Here is an 18915-nt window from a genome sequence, read left to right on the forward strand (position 1 = left end):
CGAGCAGAAAATAAGTATGTGGCTAACATCGCTTTATCTTCTTGATTACACTCGCTGGTTGATAACGGCGCGTACGCGCCGACAGTAAATTAGCACGCGGCTGTCATCATGTAATCTTCTTGATTACACTCGCTGTTTGATGATGGTGCGGGTTTATGTTAGTCAAGCAGGCAGTAAATAAATATGTGGCTGTGATCGCGTAATAATTTGCTGATTGATGGAGCCGCGTCATGATGTTAGTCAAGCGGACAGTAAATTAGTATGTGGCTGTCGTCGCATAATCCTCATCATTACACTCGCTGGTCGATGAAGCCATCTAATGATGTTAGTCAAGCGGACAGTAAATTAGTATGTGGCTGACATCTCATAATGCTCTTGATTACTTTCGCTGGTTGATAAATGCGCGTAGTGATGTTAGTCAGGCCGACAATAAATTAGCATGCGGCTGTAATCGCGTAATCTTCTTGATTACAATCGCTGGTTGATGATGGTGCGGATTGATTTTAGTCAAGCGGACAGTAAATTAGTATGCAGCTGACCTTGCGTAATCTTCTTGATTACAATCGCTGGTTGATGATGGTACGTAATGATATTAGTCAAGCGGACACTAAATTAGTATGCAGCTGACCTTGCGTAATCTTCTTGATTACAATCGCTGGTTGATGATGGTACGTAATGATATTAGTCAAGCGGACAGTAAATTAGTATGCAGCTGACCTTGCGTAATCTTCTTGATTACAATCGCTGGTTGATGATGGTACGTAATGATATTAGTCAAGCGGACAGTAAATTAGTATGCAGCTGACCTTGCGTAATCTTCTTGATTACAATCGCTGGTTGATGATGGTACGTAATGATATTAGTCAAGCGGACAGTAAATTAGTATGTAGCTGTCATGGCGTTAATCTTCTAAATTACAATCGCTGGTTGATAAAGGCGCGTAATGAGTTTAGTCAAGCTGACAGTAAATTAGCACGCGGCTGTCATCGTGTAATCATCTTCATTACACTCTCTGATTGATGATGGTGCGGATTTATGTTAGTCAAGTGGACAGAAAATAACATGTGGCTGTCATCGTGTAATCCTCTTTATTACACTTGCTGATGATGATGGTGCGGATTTATGTTAGTCAAGCGGACGGCAAATAAGTATGTGGCTGTCATTGCGTCTTAATCTTGTGCGTGTTGGTTCGCGCTCTCCATGCAGGACGTTGCTGATTGAACTTGATGTTTGATGAAATAGTTGTATGAATTTTAGTTTGCGCGCTGGTTGATACTGCCGCAACGGGTATAGTGGTTTGAGCTAATTGCGGCGTTCCTTACATGAGCCATGATGATGAGATCGTTTATTATTGTTAGCGCAGGCGTAGTTAGTTCTGCTTCATGATTATGATAAAGCGAAATATTTTTAGTGTAGCTTGCTGTTGCTTTTGGTTGCGCAGTCTAGTTTGCAGTGCCAACACGAGATTTGGACAAACGCGTTGACTGATGATGGCATTTTTTCCTCTCGAGAAAATTGATTTATATGATCTCTATCTTGGTTTAGAGCGATGGTTGGTGCTGTAACTGTGGATGTTGCCTATTGGTATCGCTATTCGATTGTAGATTCAGATGTGATTGGTGGAAGGTTCCATGTGACGCTGATCCGCCTTTCCTCAGCCACGGGATCTGAAATAGAGAGTACCTGTTAGGGAACTACGTCATAATACGGGCAAAACAAACCCAGTATTGTTATAAAATTGAAGCTTATCGGAAATTACTTGATATAAATTTGAATGAAGCTGGTAGGTTAGCTAGTTTAGGGCTTTTATCGTCCTTACCGGTGAGGATCTCGTCGTGGTTCTCCCTTTATCTTTATTAAGATTAAATACATATTTTTTAGTTTTTCTTTCCTGCCAGCCCGAGCTGGATTCTTTGTTTACTTTATAGTCATTCATTTATTTAATGTCCAATACAAACACAATGATAAAATGTCTTTAATTATTTAAGTGACATTATTTATGTTAATAATTAAATACTCTTATGTACCTTGACTTAATTATGTTTGCAAACGTAATGAATAAAGCATTTTATTTTAAATAGTTTACCTGTAGATAAGATCCCGCGGTTGTTTACAACTGGGTGTGCTGCTTAATGCTGTTCATGCTAATTGATGCTTGGTGATGGCTCTGTCTTCGTTGTTAGCGTAAGGCGATGCTTCTGACATACTTTAAGCACAAGACAGTCTGATGATTGCTTTTCTTGATTAGAACACGTTGAAGTGTACAATTAATGCTTGTTGGTATGAATGATTTTGCCATATCCTTGATTATTAACGCTAGAGCATGTGCTATTCGGTGAGATGCAAACTTCCAAAATAATTTGAGAGAGCACATTCAGAATCAAAGGGTTTCGTTGAAGAGGCTTCAAAACTCCTGCGTGTAAACATAACAGCCTTTCACAGCCTATGTTCAGCAGTAGATTTTATTATGCTGATGATGATGACAGGTTCGAGACCTAAAACAAAGGCACTGGTTAATAATTGTGGCAAAGCAGCAATAAACTCTAATATAATTTCGTAACGAACAAATGTACACGGAATAATTTAGTTCATTGTAAGCTTATTACCGAGACAATTATCTCATGGTTGCTGAGGGGCTGCTGATGGCTGTACGCGCCGTCTTCGGATACTAGTGCGAGCTGATGAACTTCGGGAGAACTTCTCAGTGTTGGCTAATGGTTGCTGAGGGGCTGCTGATCGCTCTACACGCCGTCTTCTGATACTAGCTGATGAACTTCTTGGGCACTGCTCACAGTTGGGTTCTTTAGAGTTAACGCTTGATTTTGATTCAGTAGACTAGACTTCTTCGGCTGCATATGCATGACAATCTAGAATAGCGTGTCGAAACACGATGTCATTGTCGCACGATATGGTTTTTCTGGACCGACGTTCTTGTAGTTGGTTCATCAGCGTTTCATTCATTAGCCATGTACCACATGATCTGAAAAACATGGGCGTTAGTACAAGTGACAAGGAAACTAATAGGTATGGAAAACCGTTACGTACCTGATTTAGCAGAATTACAAGCTGCCAGGCGAAGGGTGGGTTTTACGAGTTATGGACGGGAAGAGGATTTATCAGGATACCACCATTACCAGTATGGTTATGTTGGTTTCACCGGTCTTACGGCCAAATATCGACGCTTGGGAGTATAGCATCGTCCAAGCGAGTATTGGACCGAGTCCTTAACCCGTATGTACCTCACACCGGCATACCAACTAAAGCCCGCGGTGGCCTTCTTCGGCGCATACGGGACAGCCCCGGGGTATCTTGTTGCACTGAGATAGCTGCTCGGAACCGTCCCTGTGCGATACCGTATTGCGAGACCTCTCCAATTAAGGGGCTAAGATTCCCTGAGTACCTACCACCGTTATAACTACTTTCGTAATTGAAGTTTATGGACTTCAGCCATCTTCTTCAAGCGGCTATCTTTTAATGTCAAGAAAGCATTTACATGAACGAAAAGTATTAAAGATGCCTGAAAAACTACAATAGCAAACTGTAAACGTGTTACAAAAATAGTTAGAATACATCATTAGAAGTTTCATGTTACTACATTACGGTATTTTATTATTCCTTAAAACAATAGAATCGAATGTGAAATAATAGTCATTATCCACGAACTTTACTGTCTCAGTTTATTTTGATATAATATTACGATTCCAAATGATACATTCGAGTGGACAAAATCGACACTCGGTTTACACGTTAGAGCTACACACTTATACACTTATATATGTCGGCTGATATCAAAAATCAAAATGCACGCAATTCTACCGTCATGCATATTACAGGACGATTGGAATCAGCCGCAATCCCTCTGATACCTAGGGGGAATAATTCCCCAGGGTTTAAAGATTACCCTCAAAAAATACACAACTGAGATACAACTAAATATTCCGATCGATTCTGCGAGCGACGGAGCGGCGCCGCGGCGCTACTGAGTTTGAGTTAGCGTTGTGACATTTACCTCGGGCCGCGACCGCTGAGAGGCCCTCAGCTGCGCCCGGGTCACCGCTCACCGCTCCGCGCACCCAGATCCGAACTGATTCATTCATACTGTTGCCTCGCTCTCCCCATTTTTTGTTCAACACTCGCAATTACAGCCTAAACATAAACATCGAAAACTGATAAACTTACAACTTAAATAAAATATTCCATAGAAATTCATTCAGAATATTAAAATGTACCTTAAACTAAGTAGTCCGATATTAATGATATAACTGTTATTTTTGTTTCCTAAAATAATTACAATATAAACAATATGAATGCATTAAAATCTAAAACATATATTTACTAATTTAGAAATTATTTACAAATTAAGAGGTCAACAGTATTATTGAACAGAATCGGTACAAAAAAATTAACTGTGCCAATATCTGTTTACAGTCGGAGGGCTAGTTGTTTCGAGCATTTTATTCATATGCTTCTGCCAATGTTTCACCAACTCGACGAGACAGTGATGAAACCCAGGCTCACCCGTGTGCGTTCACAAATTATATAAAGAAACTTATTGATTTATAAATTGTTTAAGTACGCTGGGTGTAAAGTTTAGGACGAGGGACTTGAGGCCAGGTAAGGACTCAAATAACAGGAGGAATAACCAATCTACCAAACGCATGGCACGTGGAAATAAAACACAATATGAACTCAGAATGTCCTAATGAGAAAAGGGCACATATAACTGAGAATTGAAGAGATTTCATGAAAACATATGGGAGAAATAATAAAGGACCAAATTGAAGATTTAAATTTAAAATGGTCCAGAAGTAGAAGATCCTTAGAAAGATTGACGGACAGAATACCATTAGAACTTGAAGGAAGGAATTTGGCAGCCGAATGTTTACTCGATGACGTAGTTGATTCAATGTTGATCGGAATAAGTGGAGAACTGGGAGTAAATTGTAATGCTGAATGATTTTTAGGGAACTTGACTGAAGTTGATGATTACTTTCGTGATTATTTTTAGTGTCCACTTGTAAAATTGAAGACAAGTATTCGTGTAAAGTTTAAAGATCGCATCGTGTAATAAAATATAGAATTTGTAAATGTATTTTTATTTTAAGGAATGTATAAATTTCTCAAAGAAATATTGTAAGGGAGTAAAGAATGGACGTAAAGCGTGGGTGTCATCAGTCTTCACAGATGTTTGACCTCGGGTCAAACCTAAATGTTTTAACGCATGTTTTAGAAACAAGTTTAGAACGATGTCCGAGACATTATCAAATTTACGAACTAAAATCCTACTTTAACTTTTTTCATTCACAAGAAATAAAAAATCATTGGCAGGAAGCACGTATACAAGGAGCCTCGTAAATCAATGTCCAAATAGAGCTTGGTTTTAGATCACCTTAGACATACTCGAACCATCTTACGTGTGCCCGGCGATTTCTGGAGGGTTACTAAATAACATAATATTGTTAGTGTTCCACATGAAATAATGATTCTAAAAATATTTTTGGTTTTAACGACGTTTATCTTACCAATATTATTAATGCGAAGGTTTGCGAAAATGTTTGAAGTTTCTTAGAAATAAATGTAATCCCTGATGAACGGGTTTAGATGAAATTTTACTCATGTTTAGACTATGACTTGAATTAAAATATATACTTTGAATTATCCATTACGCACTTTTTTTTTCTTGTGGACTTTGGATTGAATTCAAGGTAAGAAAGTTTTACAGCGCTGACAGCTGATGACATGATAGATCTTAAAAGGATAACCGAAAATAAACATCTATCAATTTTATATGAAAATGTCCCCAAGTTTAGAATTGTTAAGTAAACATTTTGACCATTATTTTAATAAACATCACTTTTCAAACTATGCCAACAAAAGTTGTGCGTCTGCTTTGTTATAAACTGTTCAGTTAATATTGAAATGATTTAATGGTAGAAAAATAGCCAAGAATATAACGGAATAATAATTATATAAATACTAAAACATTAAATCTGCAAAATTTGTGCAACACACAGCCCTGTTTCGAGTGCCCATGAAGATGCTCTACAACCCAGTTCTATTTGGTCTTTGATTTATAAGACACATACCAAATATGTATTAAAGTAATACCAAACAATAATAGGAGATTCGGTTCAGCCCTCGGACGTAGACGTCGTATCGTAGACTTGAGACGTAGCACTCAGGTTCTTTAAAGACTCAAAGGCCTATAAATAAACTAAAATACTACCGCCAGAAGTCTACGACTCTATATTTTTATGACTGAACATGTTGTGGATGTAGGGCGGCACCATAGCGGGCACGGACGACGTCGGTTCCTGAGTTGGTTCCTTCTCCTTGTTGTTCTTCGTCTTTCTGAATTGAAATCCATTCTTCCGCAAAATCTTACGCAGGGTCTCCCGAGAGCCTTTGAAATTAATCTCGTCTTTAAGAATTTGGAGCAATTTGTTTATGGTTGGCACTTCTTTTTTGAAAGCATAAAACTCATGAATTTTTCGTCTGATAACTTGCAAATCAAATTCATCAACCTCGATCTTTCCCTTAGTTCGAACGCGTTTTTTGGGTGTCTTCTTCAGTGTCTCCGGATCGAGGAGACCCTGTTCGACTAGACGCGCCTCCCTGACGATATTTAGCACTGTCCGTTCTGATACACCTGTAACAACACAACACTTTTGTTATTCACTCGTCACGTCAATCAAACGGCAATAGCCTCGCACAGCCTTAAGAATAAATTCATGATTTGGTCTTAGTTGTCATCAAAGAGAAAGACGGCTAGTCACGAAAATGCCTTAGTAGTCGGATATAGGTTGTTTTTATCGGCGTCTTAGGTAGGCTGCCCTATATTATGATACGCAGCTCTTGATTTACCTGTATAAAATTCAAACGTCGAGCTATCTTATTTAATGTTAAGAGATGGTCCATATATATACTAATATTTATTCTATTGTAAGATAATTAAGCGGTTCAGTCATAAGTATAACATCAATAGAGTGCCACAATATAGCGTTAATTTACAAAAAAATGAGTAGGTATTTTGACTAGCCGATTGAACTAAAAATTAAATATGTTTTTTTTTTTTAATTAATTTCAAATTTCATAATTAAGCCCGAATCATTTCACCAAAATATATGCATCAAAGATAAGAATATCTTAAATACATTAAATATAAAAAAATAAAAATATATAAACCGTATTCCTTTCACAGTACTTATATCCATTCCGGAAGATCTAAAAGCTTGTTTGTGGGTTGCACACGGCTAGCGCTACCACTATTCAATAGCATCGCGCATTGATTGACGAGTTAGTCCAATCAATGAATTCGTAAGTGGTATATTTGTACAACAATATTTTTAAAGTCTAGTGCTAATATAATAGTACACTATTACAAGTGAGGCGAATACTATCTTGCTAGGAAATGTACATGCGCAGAGGTAACCCCTGTTATTAGATCGATGCTTAATGAATGATGGGCTTTCCAATTTGACGTGTTGTTAATGTGGCCGCTAAATAATTATAATTAATAATTATTAATACATTCGAGTGCAGTTCTAATTCTGCCAATTCATTGATATCTATACTATTATATAAAGCTGAAGAGTTTGTTTGTTTGTTTGTTTGAACGCGCTAATCTCAGGAACTACCGGTCCAAACTGAAAAATTCTTTTTGCGTTGGATAGCCCTTTGTTCGTGGAGTGCTATAGGCTATATATCATCACGCTATACCCAATAGGAGCGGAGCAGTAATGGCTAATCTCAGGAACTACCGGTCCAAACTGAAAAATTCGTTTTGCGTTGGATAGCCCTTTGTTCGTGGAGTGCTATAGGCTATATATCATCACGCTATACCCAATAGGAGCGGAGCAGTAATGGCTAATCTCAGGAACTACCGGTCCAAACTGAAAAATTCTTTTTGCGTTGGATAGCCCTTTGTTCGTGGAGTGCTATAAGCTATATATCATCACGCTATACCCAATAGGAGCGGAGCAGTAATGGCTAATCTCAGGAACTACCGGTCCAAACTGAAAAATCTTTTTGCGTTGGATAGCCCTTTGTTCGTGGAGTGCTATAGGCTATATATCATCACGCTATACCCAATAGGAGCGGAGCAGTAATGGCTAATCTCAGGAACTACCGGGCCAAACTGAAAAATTCTTTTTGCGTTGAGTAGCCCTTGGTTTGCGGAGTGCTCTAAGTTATATATCATCACGCTATGACCAATAGGACCGGAGCAGTAATGAAACATGTCGCAAAAACGGGGACAATTTATTAGTTTTGAGAGCTTCCGTTGCGTGCGCTGCGTAAACGGTTAAAGTTATGCAACAATAATGTATGACGGGATTGTTCCTCTTAAAAAGTTCTAAAAAATATATTATAAAACAAAGTCCCCCGCTGCATCTGTCTGCCTGAACGTGTTAAACTCAAAAACTACCCAACGTATTAAGAGGAAATTTGTTATGGAGACAGTTTGGGACCCTGGGAAGAACATAGGCCCCCGGGAAACAACTACTTTTATAACGGTAAACTTTAGCCTGAAAAACTTTATAACGCGAGCGGAGCCGCGGGCAAAAGCTAGTGCTATAATAAAAATACTTATATACGTCAAGAAACACAACACACAAATTTTAGTCGTATGCCTTACCGCTGAGTACTGCAAATCTCGTTTCACAGTCTCATGAACTAGTTAATTAAAATTTAAATTAAATATTATAAAACATAACTAAAGAATTCTTAAATAATCTAACACATGTGTCGATTGTTGCATGTCTATAACTCCTGTCACAGTAGTGTAACGCCCACAACAGCCTAACAGTCGAACCGGAAGTTTAGTAATTATTAACCTTATGAGCCAATACTTTAGGTTCGAAGTGCAAGTTGCAAGTGCGCAGACTCAGTAACGCGACGGACGACTGAGCCAATATCGCTCAGGAACCCTATGCATCCGTGCACCGCCCTACCCCGCTGCCGTATTGATCTAGTTCTATGCACCACGCAGACGCATCTAGACTTCCCAGGCCCGGCCACGCCCGGTTTTAAGAGTAATTTATTGCCAATCAAGATAACGCGAAATTCTATCACTTTATCTGGGAACTGTAAACATTCAAAGTGTATTTATGAATTTTATTATCTTACAGAAGGCTATGGTATTGATTCGTCAATTTTACTGAACATTTGGTATTATATCTAATAATTTATGTATTGTTCAATACTACATCACACGTGCGCTGGCTCAGTAGCGCCGCGGTTGACTGAGCTAACATCGCTTTACAACCCTGTCACCCCACCCCGCTGTCATATTGATCTGTTACTAAGTGCCGACGTATCTAGACCTCCCAGATCCGGCCACACCCAATTTCCAGTACAATCTATTGCCGATCTAAATAACTAGAGGTTTTTAGACTGTAGTATATGACGTATAAAGAGTTAAATCTGTCCCGATACAAAAGTTATCAGTTTTTGTAGTGCACATCTTCAAACAGACTCCATTGCCCAAAGTACAAGCAAGCAAGATGCGCAATGCAAATGCGCGCGGGTAGCGCCGGCGCCCTTAAAAGTAGGCCATTGCATATTGTTTAATTGGTTTTCGTGTCGAGGTACATTTTTAACTAGAACCGAAAAGTAATATTTTAACAATGAATTTAATTATATGACGAAAATATTTGATTTTAAATGTACCTACAACAATGTTTAACAAACTGTATTAATAATGGCGTACCATCACTGCCCTATGCAAATGCGCGCATCTACCGCGAGGCGCCATTTTGTAGCATATCGATCAATTACTCAACAATTTTTTTTAAGGTATTACGACTTAATGTAAGATTTGAGATTAACAAAAATTTTTGAAATTTTCGTCACTAGACTAGAAACAGTATTATGTAAGAGATAAAAGACAACACTTTAGGAGTAAGTCTCAATATTACGCGGCGGAGGATGTCAGCTAGCACACACATCTATTAAATAATAAAAAGAAAATTAGAACTCTTTGTTCAAACCATTGTAGAACAAACGAAAACGCAAGTCACAAGATAGCAACATTTGTTACGGGATTAGTACAATAGGCGCAGCGGCCAAGGATCCGAGCCGTGAGATTAAAAAAGAAATCATACAGGCAGCACATAATTGCCTGTATGGGTTAGCACTTACGGTTAGAAGTGCAAGGTGCAAGTGCACTGTCTCGGGAACGCGGCGATTGACTGAGCTATCATCGCTTTAGAACCCTATGCATCCGTGCAGCGCCCCCACCCCACTGTCTTATTGATCTGTTACTAAGTACCAATGCCGACGTATCTAGATCTCCCAGGTCTGGCCACACCCAATTTCCAGTACAATCTTCTCCCAAACTAAATAACTAGGAGTTTTTAGAGTGTATTGTAAGACGCATAAATCAAACACGCAGCACATAATTATTAATCTTATGAGCCAATATTTTAGGTACAAAATGCAAGGTACAAATGCGTTTGTTCAGTAATGCGACGAACGAATGAGCCAGTACCGTTTAGGTACCCTATGCATGTGAGCACCGCCCCACCCGCTGCCGTATTGATCTAGTTCTATGCACCACGCAGACGCATCTAGACTTCCCAGGCCCGGCCACGCCCGGTTTCAAGAGTAATTTATTGCCAATCAAGATAACGCGAAATTCTATCACTTAATCCGGGAACTGTAAACATTCAAAGTGTATTTATGAATTTTATTATCTTACAGAAGGCTATGGTATTGATTCTACAATTTCACTGAACACTTGGTATTACATATATCTATTCTATATAATAATTGATGTATTGTTCAATACTACATCACAAGTGCGCTAGCTGAGTAGCGCCGCGCATGACTGATCTAACATCGCTTTACAACCCTATGCATCCGTGCACCGCCCCACCCCACTGTCATATTGATCTGTTACTAAGTGCCGACGTATCTAGACCTCCCAGGACCTGCCACATTGACCAAAGTACATTCTTGCAAGATGCGTAATGCACATGCGCGTGGGTAGCGCCGGCGCCCTTTAAAATAGGCCATCGCATATTGTTTAACTGATTTCTTATCGGGGTAATTTTTTTACTGGAATCTAGAAGTAATATTTTAACAATGAATTTATATTACATGACGAAAATATTTCATTTCAAATGTACCTATAATATTGTTCATCAAAGCATACTAATAATGGCGTTCCATCAATGCACAATACACAAGCGCGCATATATCGCGAGGCGCCATTTTGTAGCATATCGATCAATTACTCAACAAAATATATTTTTTGAAGGTATTACGACTTAATATAAGATTTAAGATTTGCAAACATTTTAAAATCTTTTCGTCACTAGTGTAGGAACAGTATTATGTAAGAGATAAAAGGCAACACTTTTGGTGTAAGTCTTACTATTATGCTGCAGAGGATGTCAACTAGCTCACATTTCTATTAAATAATATAAAGAAAATAAAAGTTTTTTTTTAAACCATTGTAGAATAAACGAAAACGAAAGTTTTATTTAGTCTTATTTTTTATCTTTGTTCCAACAATAAACTTCTTTCTTTCTTCTTGAAGTCACAAGACGACAACATCTGTGACAGGATTAGTTAAATGCGCACAGCGGCCAAAGAATCGGGCCGTTAATTAAAATAAGAAATTATACACGCAGCACCTACTTAATCGTATGAGACAATAATTTAGGTTCGAAATCCAAGTTGCAAGTGCACTCGCTCAGTAACGCGATGGACGACTGAGCCAATATCGCTCAGGAACCCTATGCATCCGTGCACCGCCCCACCCCGCTGCCGTATTGATCTAGTTCTATGCACCACGCAGACGCATCTAGACTTCCCAGGCCCGGCCACGCCCGGTTTTAAGAGCAATCTATTGCCGACCAAGATTACGCGAATTTCTATAACCTAATATATGAAATATAAATATTCAATATGTTTTATAAAATTTACTGCCTAGCCGAAGGATGCGGGTAGCGGCTATACCTATAATTATTTATAACAAACTGTATTAATCATGGCATCCCATTAATGCCCAATACACATGCGCGCATCTACCGCGAGGCGCCATTTTGTAGCATATCGATCAATAACTCAACGAATACATTTTTTGAACGTATTACGACTAAATATAAGATTGGAATTTTGCAGAAATTTGGAAATCTCTTCGTCATTAGTGTAAGAACAGCATTATATAAAAGATAAAAGAAAAGACAAATCTAACATTTTAAGTGTAGGTCTTATTATTATGCAGCGAAAAAAGGGAACTAGCACTCACTTCTATTAAATAATGAAAAGAAAATAAAAATGATATGAAAGCTTTTTGTTTAAATCCTGACACAATAAACTAAAACGAAAGTCACAAGATCACTTCTGTTACAGGATTAGTACAATGCATACAGCAGCAAAATAGCCGAGTCGTTAGTTTAAATAAGAAATTATACAGGCAGCACATAATTGCCTGTATTTTAATATCTAACATTCGCGTAAACATAATAAATCATTATGCCTGTATGGGCTAGCACTTAAGGTTCGAAGTGCAAGGTGCAAGTGCATTGTCTCGGAAACGCGTCGGTTGACTGAGCTAACATCGCTCAAGAACCCTGTGCATCCGTGCACTGCCGCACCCCGCTGTCGTATTGATTTATTTTAAGTACCAGTGCCGGCGCATCTAGACCTCCCAGGTCAGGCCACACCTACTTTCCAGTACAATCTTTTTCCGACTTAAATAACTAGGGGTTTTTAGAGTGTAATGTAAGACGCATAGACTTAAATTTGTCGTCATAAAAAGATTGTAGCTTTTGGAGTATAAATCTTTTGTTAATAACACCTGTTTTATGCATATGTTATAATATAAATAGACGCCATTGCTCAAAGTTAATTCTTGTAAGATGCGCAATGCACATGCGCGCGAGTAGCGCAGTCGCCCCTAAAACTAGGCTATCGCATTTTGATTACCTTATTTATTATCGAGGTACATCTTTTATTTAATAGAACTGAAAAGTTATATTTTAACAATGAATATAAATGCCTCGCCAAAGTATTTGATTTTTCATGTGCCTATAATTCTGTTTAAGAAATTGTACTGCATTTTGCAGCGGATAATGTACTTAAGAACCCTAGCCATCCGTGCACTACGCCACCCCGCTGTTGTATTGATCTATTGCTAAGTACCAGTGCCAGTGCATCTAAACCTCCCAGTTACACCTACTTTCCAGTACAATCTATGGCCGACCTATATAACTAGGATTTATAGCAGGAGGGAGTGTAATAAAGATGTATAAAGACTTAAATCTGTCGTAAAAAAACCTAGGCAGCTTTTAAGATGTCTTTTTTCATTAAAAACACCTCTCTCCTATTATGCGTATGTTATTTTTTTTTTTTTTATTGATCATCAACCAATGTGCACCAATACATGAATGAAATTTAAAAATATTGATAGATTAACTTAATGCCATTGTAATTAAAGGTGAAGACTACATGCGATTGTATATAACTAATAAGTATTAATTTTTTTTTTTCAAACAATAGAGAATCAACATAAAATTAAATTAAAATTAAATTAAATCAAATTAAATTAAATTAAAATTAAACAAACAATTAACAATCTTTAGAACTATCCGAAAATAAACACTTAACATTTTTATAATACAGTTTATGTTATAATACAAATAGATTCCATTGCCCAAAGTTCATTTGTTGCAGGATGCGCAATGGACATGCGCGCCGGTAGCGCCAGCGCTCTTCAAAATGGCCAGCACATAACCTGTTAAGGTATCCTCTCAATATATACTTGGTAAAATAACCGAAAAAGAGAACAATAAATATACAAATTATTTAATTATACGGTGAAAATATTAGATTTTACTTGTACCTATAAATCTGTATTAGCAAATTGTATTAACAAAGAGGTTAGTACCACTATTGCTGCCCAATGCACATGCGCGCATCTACCGCAAGGCGCCATTTTGTAGCATATCGATCAACTACTCAACTAATTAATTTCCTTAAACTTATTACGACTAAATGCAAAATTTTAATTACGGAAAAAATTTGAAATCTTTACTTTACTAGTGTAGAAACAGTATTATGAAAGAGATAAAAGACAAATCGAATATTTTAATTGTAAATCTTACCATTATGCGGTGAAAAGTGTCTGCTAGCACTCACTTTTATTAAATAAAAAAAAGAAAATAAAAATGAAAGGAAAGCTTTTTGTTTAACTCATGCTAGAATAATCGAAAACGCACGACGACGGTCGCAAGACCACAACTTCTGTTCCAGGATTAGTGCAATGCGCACAGCGGCCGAAGAGCCGAGCCGTGAGATTAAATAAGAAATCATAGAGGCAGCACATAATTGCCTGTAAAAGCTAGCACTTTAAGTTCAAAGTGCAAGGTGCAAGTGCGCTGGCTCGGAAACGCGACGGACGACTGAGCCAATATCGCTCAGGAACCCTATGCATCCGTGCACCGCCCTACCCCGCTGCCGTATTGATTTAATTTTAAGCACCAGCACCGAAATATCTAGACCTCCCAGGCCCGGCCACACCCAGTTTCCAGAACTATCCTATGCCGACCTAGATGAGTGAAACCAGAAATTAGATATAAAGATTAGATTAGATTTTGATTAGATAAGATATATTCTTTTTCTGCGTAATCTCGCTTTTTTACAAAAGCGAGATTACGCAGAATCTTTATAACTTGAGATAGTTACCTATCTCAAGTTCCAGACATCCTTTATAAAAATCACATAAAATACTTAAAAACGTAAGCGATTTCCGGATACTTTCATATTAGTTTTGGTCTGTGGATTTTAATATCCTTCACCGTGGACCACTGATCAGACTGGCCTTTTCATTCTATCACTCAGGAAAACACAAAGGACGACTATCTTTTCCGTAAATTATTTATAGCCGACGTGAAAATCCACATTGCTCTTTTATAATTGTACTAAATACGAACACAAGGTGTGTTCATATCCAATTTTTGGTTCCTGATTAACTGTTAAATAATGAAATCTAAATTAATTAATAATTAACCTAAGATCAGTAATATTTGACTACACCTAGAAACTGAAAGGCTGATCAAGAACAAAAAATACGCTGGCAAATCTCTAGTTAATTGCCGCTTATAACTAAATAAATTACTTTGATTTGGTCATCATGCCTGTTGACTGAGCTCTTAAATGAAACTGATGTCAAAAACTATGTCCACTAATTAGTGCTAATTATCGAATTAACTATTAAAAGAGGTAAATTGATGAAATTTTTGATATTGTAATCATCATCATCAGCCGCAGGATATATTTAATTATTTTTCTGTCGGTGATGAAAATAAAAATCTGCGAGTGCTTCAATAAAATTAAATCAAATACACATTACCCTTACATAAGTAGAGGTAGGCCAAGATTCAACTAAAGCACCCACTTTTCGCCTGCTTATTTATTCCCATGATGTGATGGGGTGCCGGCTGATTCCAGGTTAATACTAAGAAGAAATTAATAACCAATATTACTTTGCCAGACTCGGGACCATAGAGCAGTGTCGTAGAAACCACGCACGCAATTCAGCTGTGCCCAGTGCCACTGGCTCAAATACCTGTTTTATAACATCAACTTCGACTTAATTATTATTCTGAAATATTATAAATAATTTTATATTCCCACAATTCTATGTTAGCGGCTTTGATAGTTGAGAATAAACATTTCAGAAACCAGGCGTAAGACTTCCATTTCTTTTCCTTTGGACGGTGTGGCGCTTTTAAATACACAATGTATATTAATTAAGAATAATACTTAATTAGGAAATGAGAAAAAATATATAAAATAAATGCAACCGTTATATAAGCAATTAAAACAAAATGAGGTAAGGGGACAACAGTAAGACAATTTGACGGGCTTTTTTAAATGTGATATATTGAATAGTCCTCAAGATAATAGCTCATAATAATATTGTCCTAAAAACAGGATTTTAATAAAATAAAATTCGTTTAAATATATTACGTCGTAGGTAATTATAACTACATTCGAGACTTTAAAACCACCTCGCCAAGTTTGAAAGCTAATAAAAAAAAACATTTTTGGGGTGGTTTTTCCTGCGCCCAATAATAATACCAGTCGAATATTATATAGTGTTCCACTGCTGGTCACGAGTCTTCTCTGCTACTGAGATGAATAAGACCTTAGTCCACCACGCTAACGTAGTGTGGATTTGCAGACTTTACATAACCTCAAAGTTCTTATAGAGAACTTCTCAGGTATGCAGGTTTTTTCACGACGTTTTCTCTCACTATTAAATTAAGCGACAATTCACAAAGAATACAGATGTAGCTTAAAAAAACTGCGCTGAACTAAAAACCCGTGCCTTTGGGTTTTAAATCTGCAGACATTCAGCTACGCAGTCCATTTCACTCCCAACTAGGCAATCGCCACTATACGTCGCCCCTACTCTACTCCATATGGGTTAGCACGACGACCATCACTACCATGCAAAAAGGGCCAGGATCTTCTAATTATTGAGCAAAAAATTAACTCTTACTAAAATACTCTCGATAAAGTATAGTATTTATAAGTAGAAATGAACAAGGATAGCCTGATTATAAAATATGTCGAATTTTTTATATTGAATTGAATTTTAAAGTGTTAATATATTCTTATAGTTCTGTCTTGACGTAATAGGCAAGGCATCAGATCGAATGGCTTCTCTTGAAGGATATGAATATTACTTGTATTAAGGATATACAACTAAGTTCCAAAATGGCTAAAATAATAAGATTGCTCATTTAACTAATAAGAAAACAGTAACGGAGAGTTAGAATCAATGTTGGATCAACTACAATTGCCCTGACTAAAATTTGATAATAGGTAATGATTAACAGTGACGAAAACCTTATAAATTATTACGCAATGTGAGCTATCGAGGGGGCAACAGATACGGGATGAGAGGTAAAGGGCTGCAAATACCAGCACCATGGACAATGGACATGCGCAAAACAGCTGGTTCCACCGCCATCTTGTAAAGCAGGATGTATTGATTACCTCTCGAAATTTTACATTTTGAGGCAATAAAATTGTTCACGATGAAAACAATATACACGTTAATAAGAAACACATTAAAAATTACACCTAATTTAAAGAAAATTACAAGGAGCTTGGACTCTTCAAATTCCTCTTCGATGCACGCAACATTTAGAGTTAGTTACTTTCCACCGATGCTAGCGTAATATAAATAAACGGTCTCACCCCATCAGGAACTGCAAGTCCCACTTGACGTTTTAGATATAAATTTAAAAACAAGAAATCACTCCGAAGAACAAAATCACAAGGAAGACTATTTTTATCCCCACATATTCAGTTATGCGGTAAATAGTTTCTTAAATTATTCATATTAGTCTTTCCATTTGAGCATTATGTTTATGTGAACATTACATTTACATAAGTCAAGGCCTGCTCTTTACTTTCTGTTATCAATTTTGATTTGGTTATTTTTCGCTTCTAATTCTTGTTCTTTTTTCTTTTGCTTTTCCCTCATTACTTCAGCATCCCTGGACTTTCTCTCAGAGTAAGACATGCCCGACCTATCACTTGCACTTTTCTTTCTTTGCAATTCTTGTTGCTTCTTTTGATTTTTGGCACGAGCCATGTCCCTTTGATTTCCACGGGTCATTTTAGTTGAGTCGTACGCAATTAGTAGGCTTAATTTAAGTACTTTTCAACTGAAAAAATAGTCAAATTGTCCGTAAATACATAAAAAGACTTCGCGCAAACGTATCAAATTGCAAATATTATGCACGCCCTGACGGTGCAATATCCAGGTATTGCACGAGTTGACTGAACAAAGTTCGCCTGGGAGCCTGTATCAATGCACCCCCCCAGCTCCCCTCTGCTGTATTGATCTAGACATCAAATGTAACTAGGACGCCAGAGCCGTTATTTCCCGGGTCGAGCGCTACCTAGATTTTGATGCAATGCAAATTATATCATAAACTATAACTGTAATATTTATATATTTATCAAAAAAAATAATGAGCGCATCCCCATACACTGCACATGCGCGGAGTAACGTCGTCTCAATATCTAGCCAACTCGTATTGACTGCCATTAGACAATGCAATTCCAGACTAAATGCCTAAGACATAATTTATTAAATTTAGCCGAGTCACTTGCTTCATCTTAAGAAGTCTCTTGATAAACTATCGCAGGAGAAAGGTACTTGAAATGGCATGATGGATCACGCGATACAAAATTCAGATTCAATGATTAGAATCTCGATATCTTAATGTGTTTCAAGCCAAGAGGAGCTGATATAAAAAAAAATAGTGGCGATGAGACTTCCCTCCAAACAAATTCCGACCAATATTATGTAAAATTATCTTGTGCGAGCATCAGACCCACCAAATTCTAACAATGGAGTTAAGCATAACACTATGTTTTGCCGGAATTTATGCGAAGACCTCAAGCCTTTAATGTGACGAAGGGTTGAAATAGTGCTTTGTCATTACCTGATTTAGACGGAGTTAATAATAATTCAAACAGTATTTTAGGTGTACGAGTTTAAGCACGAATTAGGATTCTGGGTCCTTTCTTATTCTTATCTTATATTAATGATCTTCCTTATGTGGTTAAAAAAAAAACGATTTTGTATCATTCGCAGACGGCATATCATTTATTTAGAAGTCAAATAGAAGGGCACTGAATCTTGTTGAGCCGAGTAAAGTACTTAGATTGATTCGCAACTGGTTTCTGATAATAATTTACTTTTAAATACAGCATAAACTAAATATTGCTGATACTTTTTACTGAATAATAAAAACTGTTTAATACTGACATAAATGCAAAAAACCCGAATCAGCAGTACTGAACAAAAAACAAAATCGTTCCTCGGGGTTTCAGTCGACAGTAAATTGCAATGGGGACTGCATATCCAAAGAATTTCTA

General features: G+C 37.3%; 1 protein-coding gene across 2 annotated transcripts in view; it reads right to left on the bottom strand.

The window, feature by feature from the left end:
• Positions 1–3654: 3654 nt before the first annotated feature.
• The window catches only part of LOC115440573, a 52990-nt gene continuing 37729 nt past the window's right edge, over positions 3655–18915 (bottom strand). For both annotated transcript variants that reach the window (XM_030164945.2, XM_030164944.2), the window contains exon 2: positions 3655–6649. In XM_030164945.2, the coding sequence (XP_030020805.1) occupies positions 6237–6649 (413 nt within the window). In that variant the 3' untranslated portion in view covers positions 3655–6236. The remainder of the gene's footprint in view (positions 6650–18915) is intronic.

The sequence above is a fragment of the Manduca sexta genome, chromosome 27, assembly GCF_014839805.1.
Source record: "Manduca sexta isolate Smith_Timp_Sample1 chromosome 27, JHU_Msex_v1.0, whole genome shotgun sequence".
NCBI classification, from domain to species: domain Eukaryota; kingdom Metazoa; phylum Arthropoda; class Insecta; order Lepidoptera; family Sphingidae; genus Manduca; species Manduca sexta.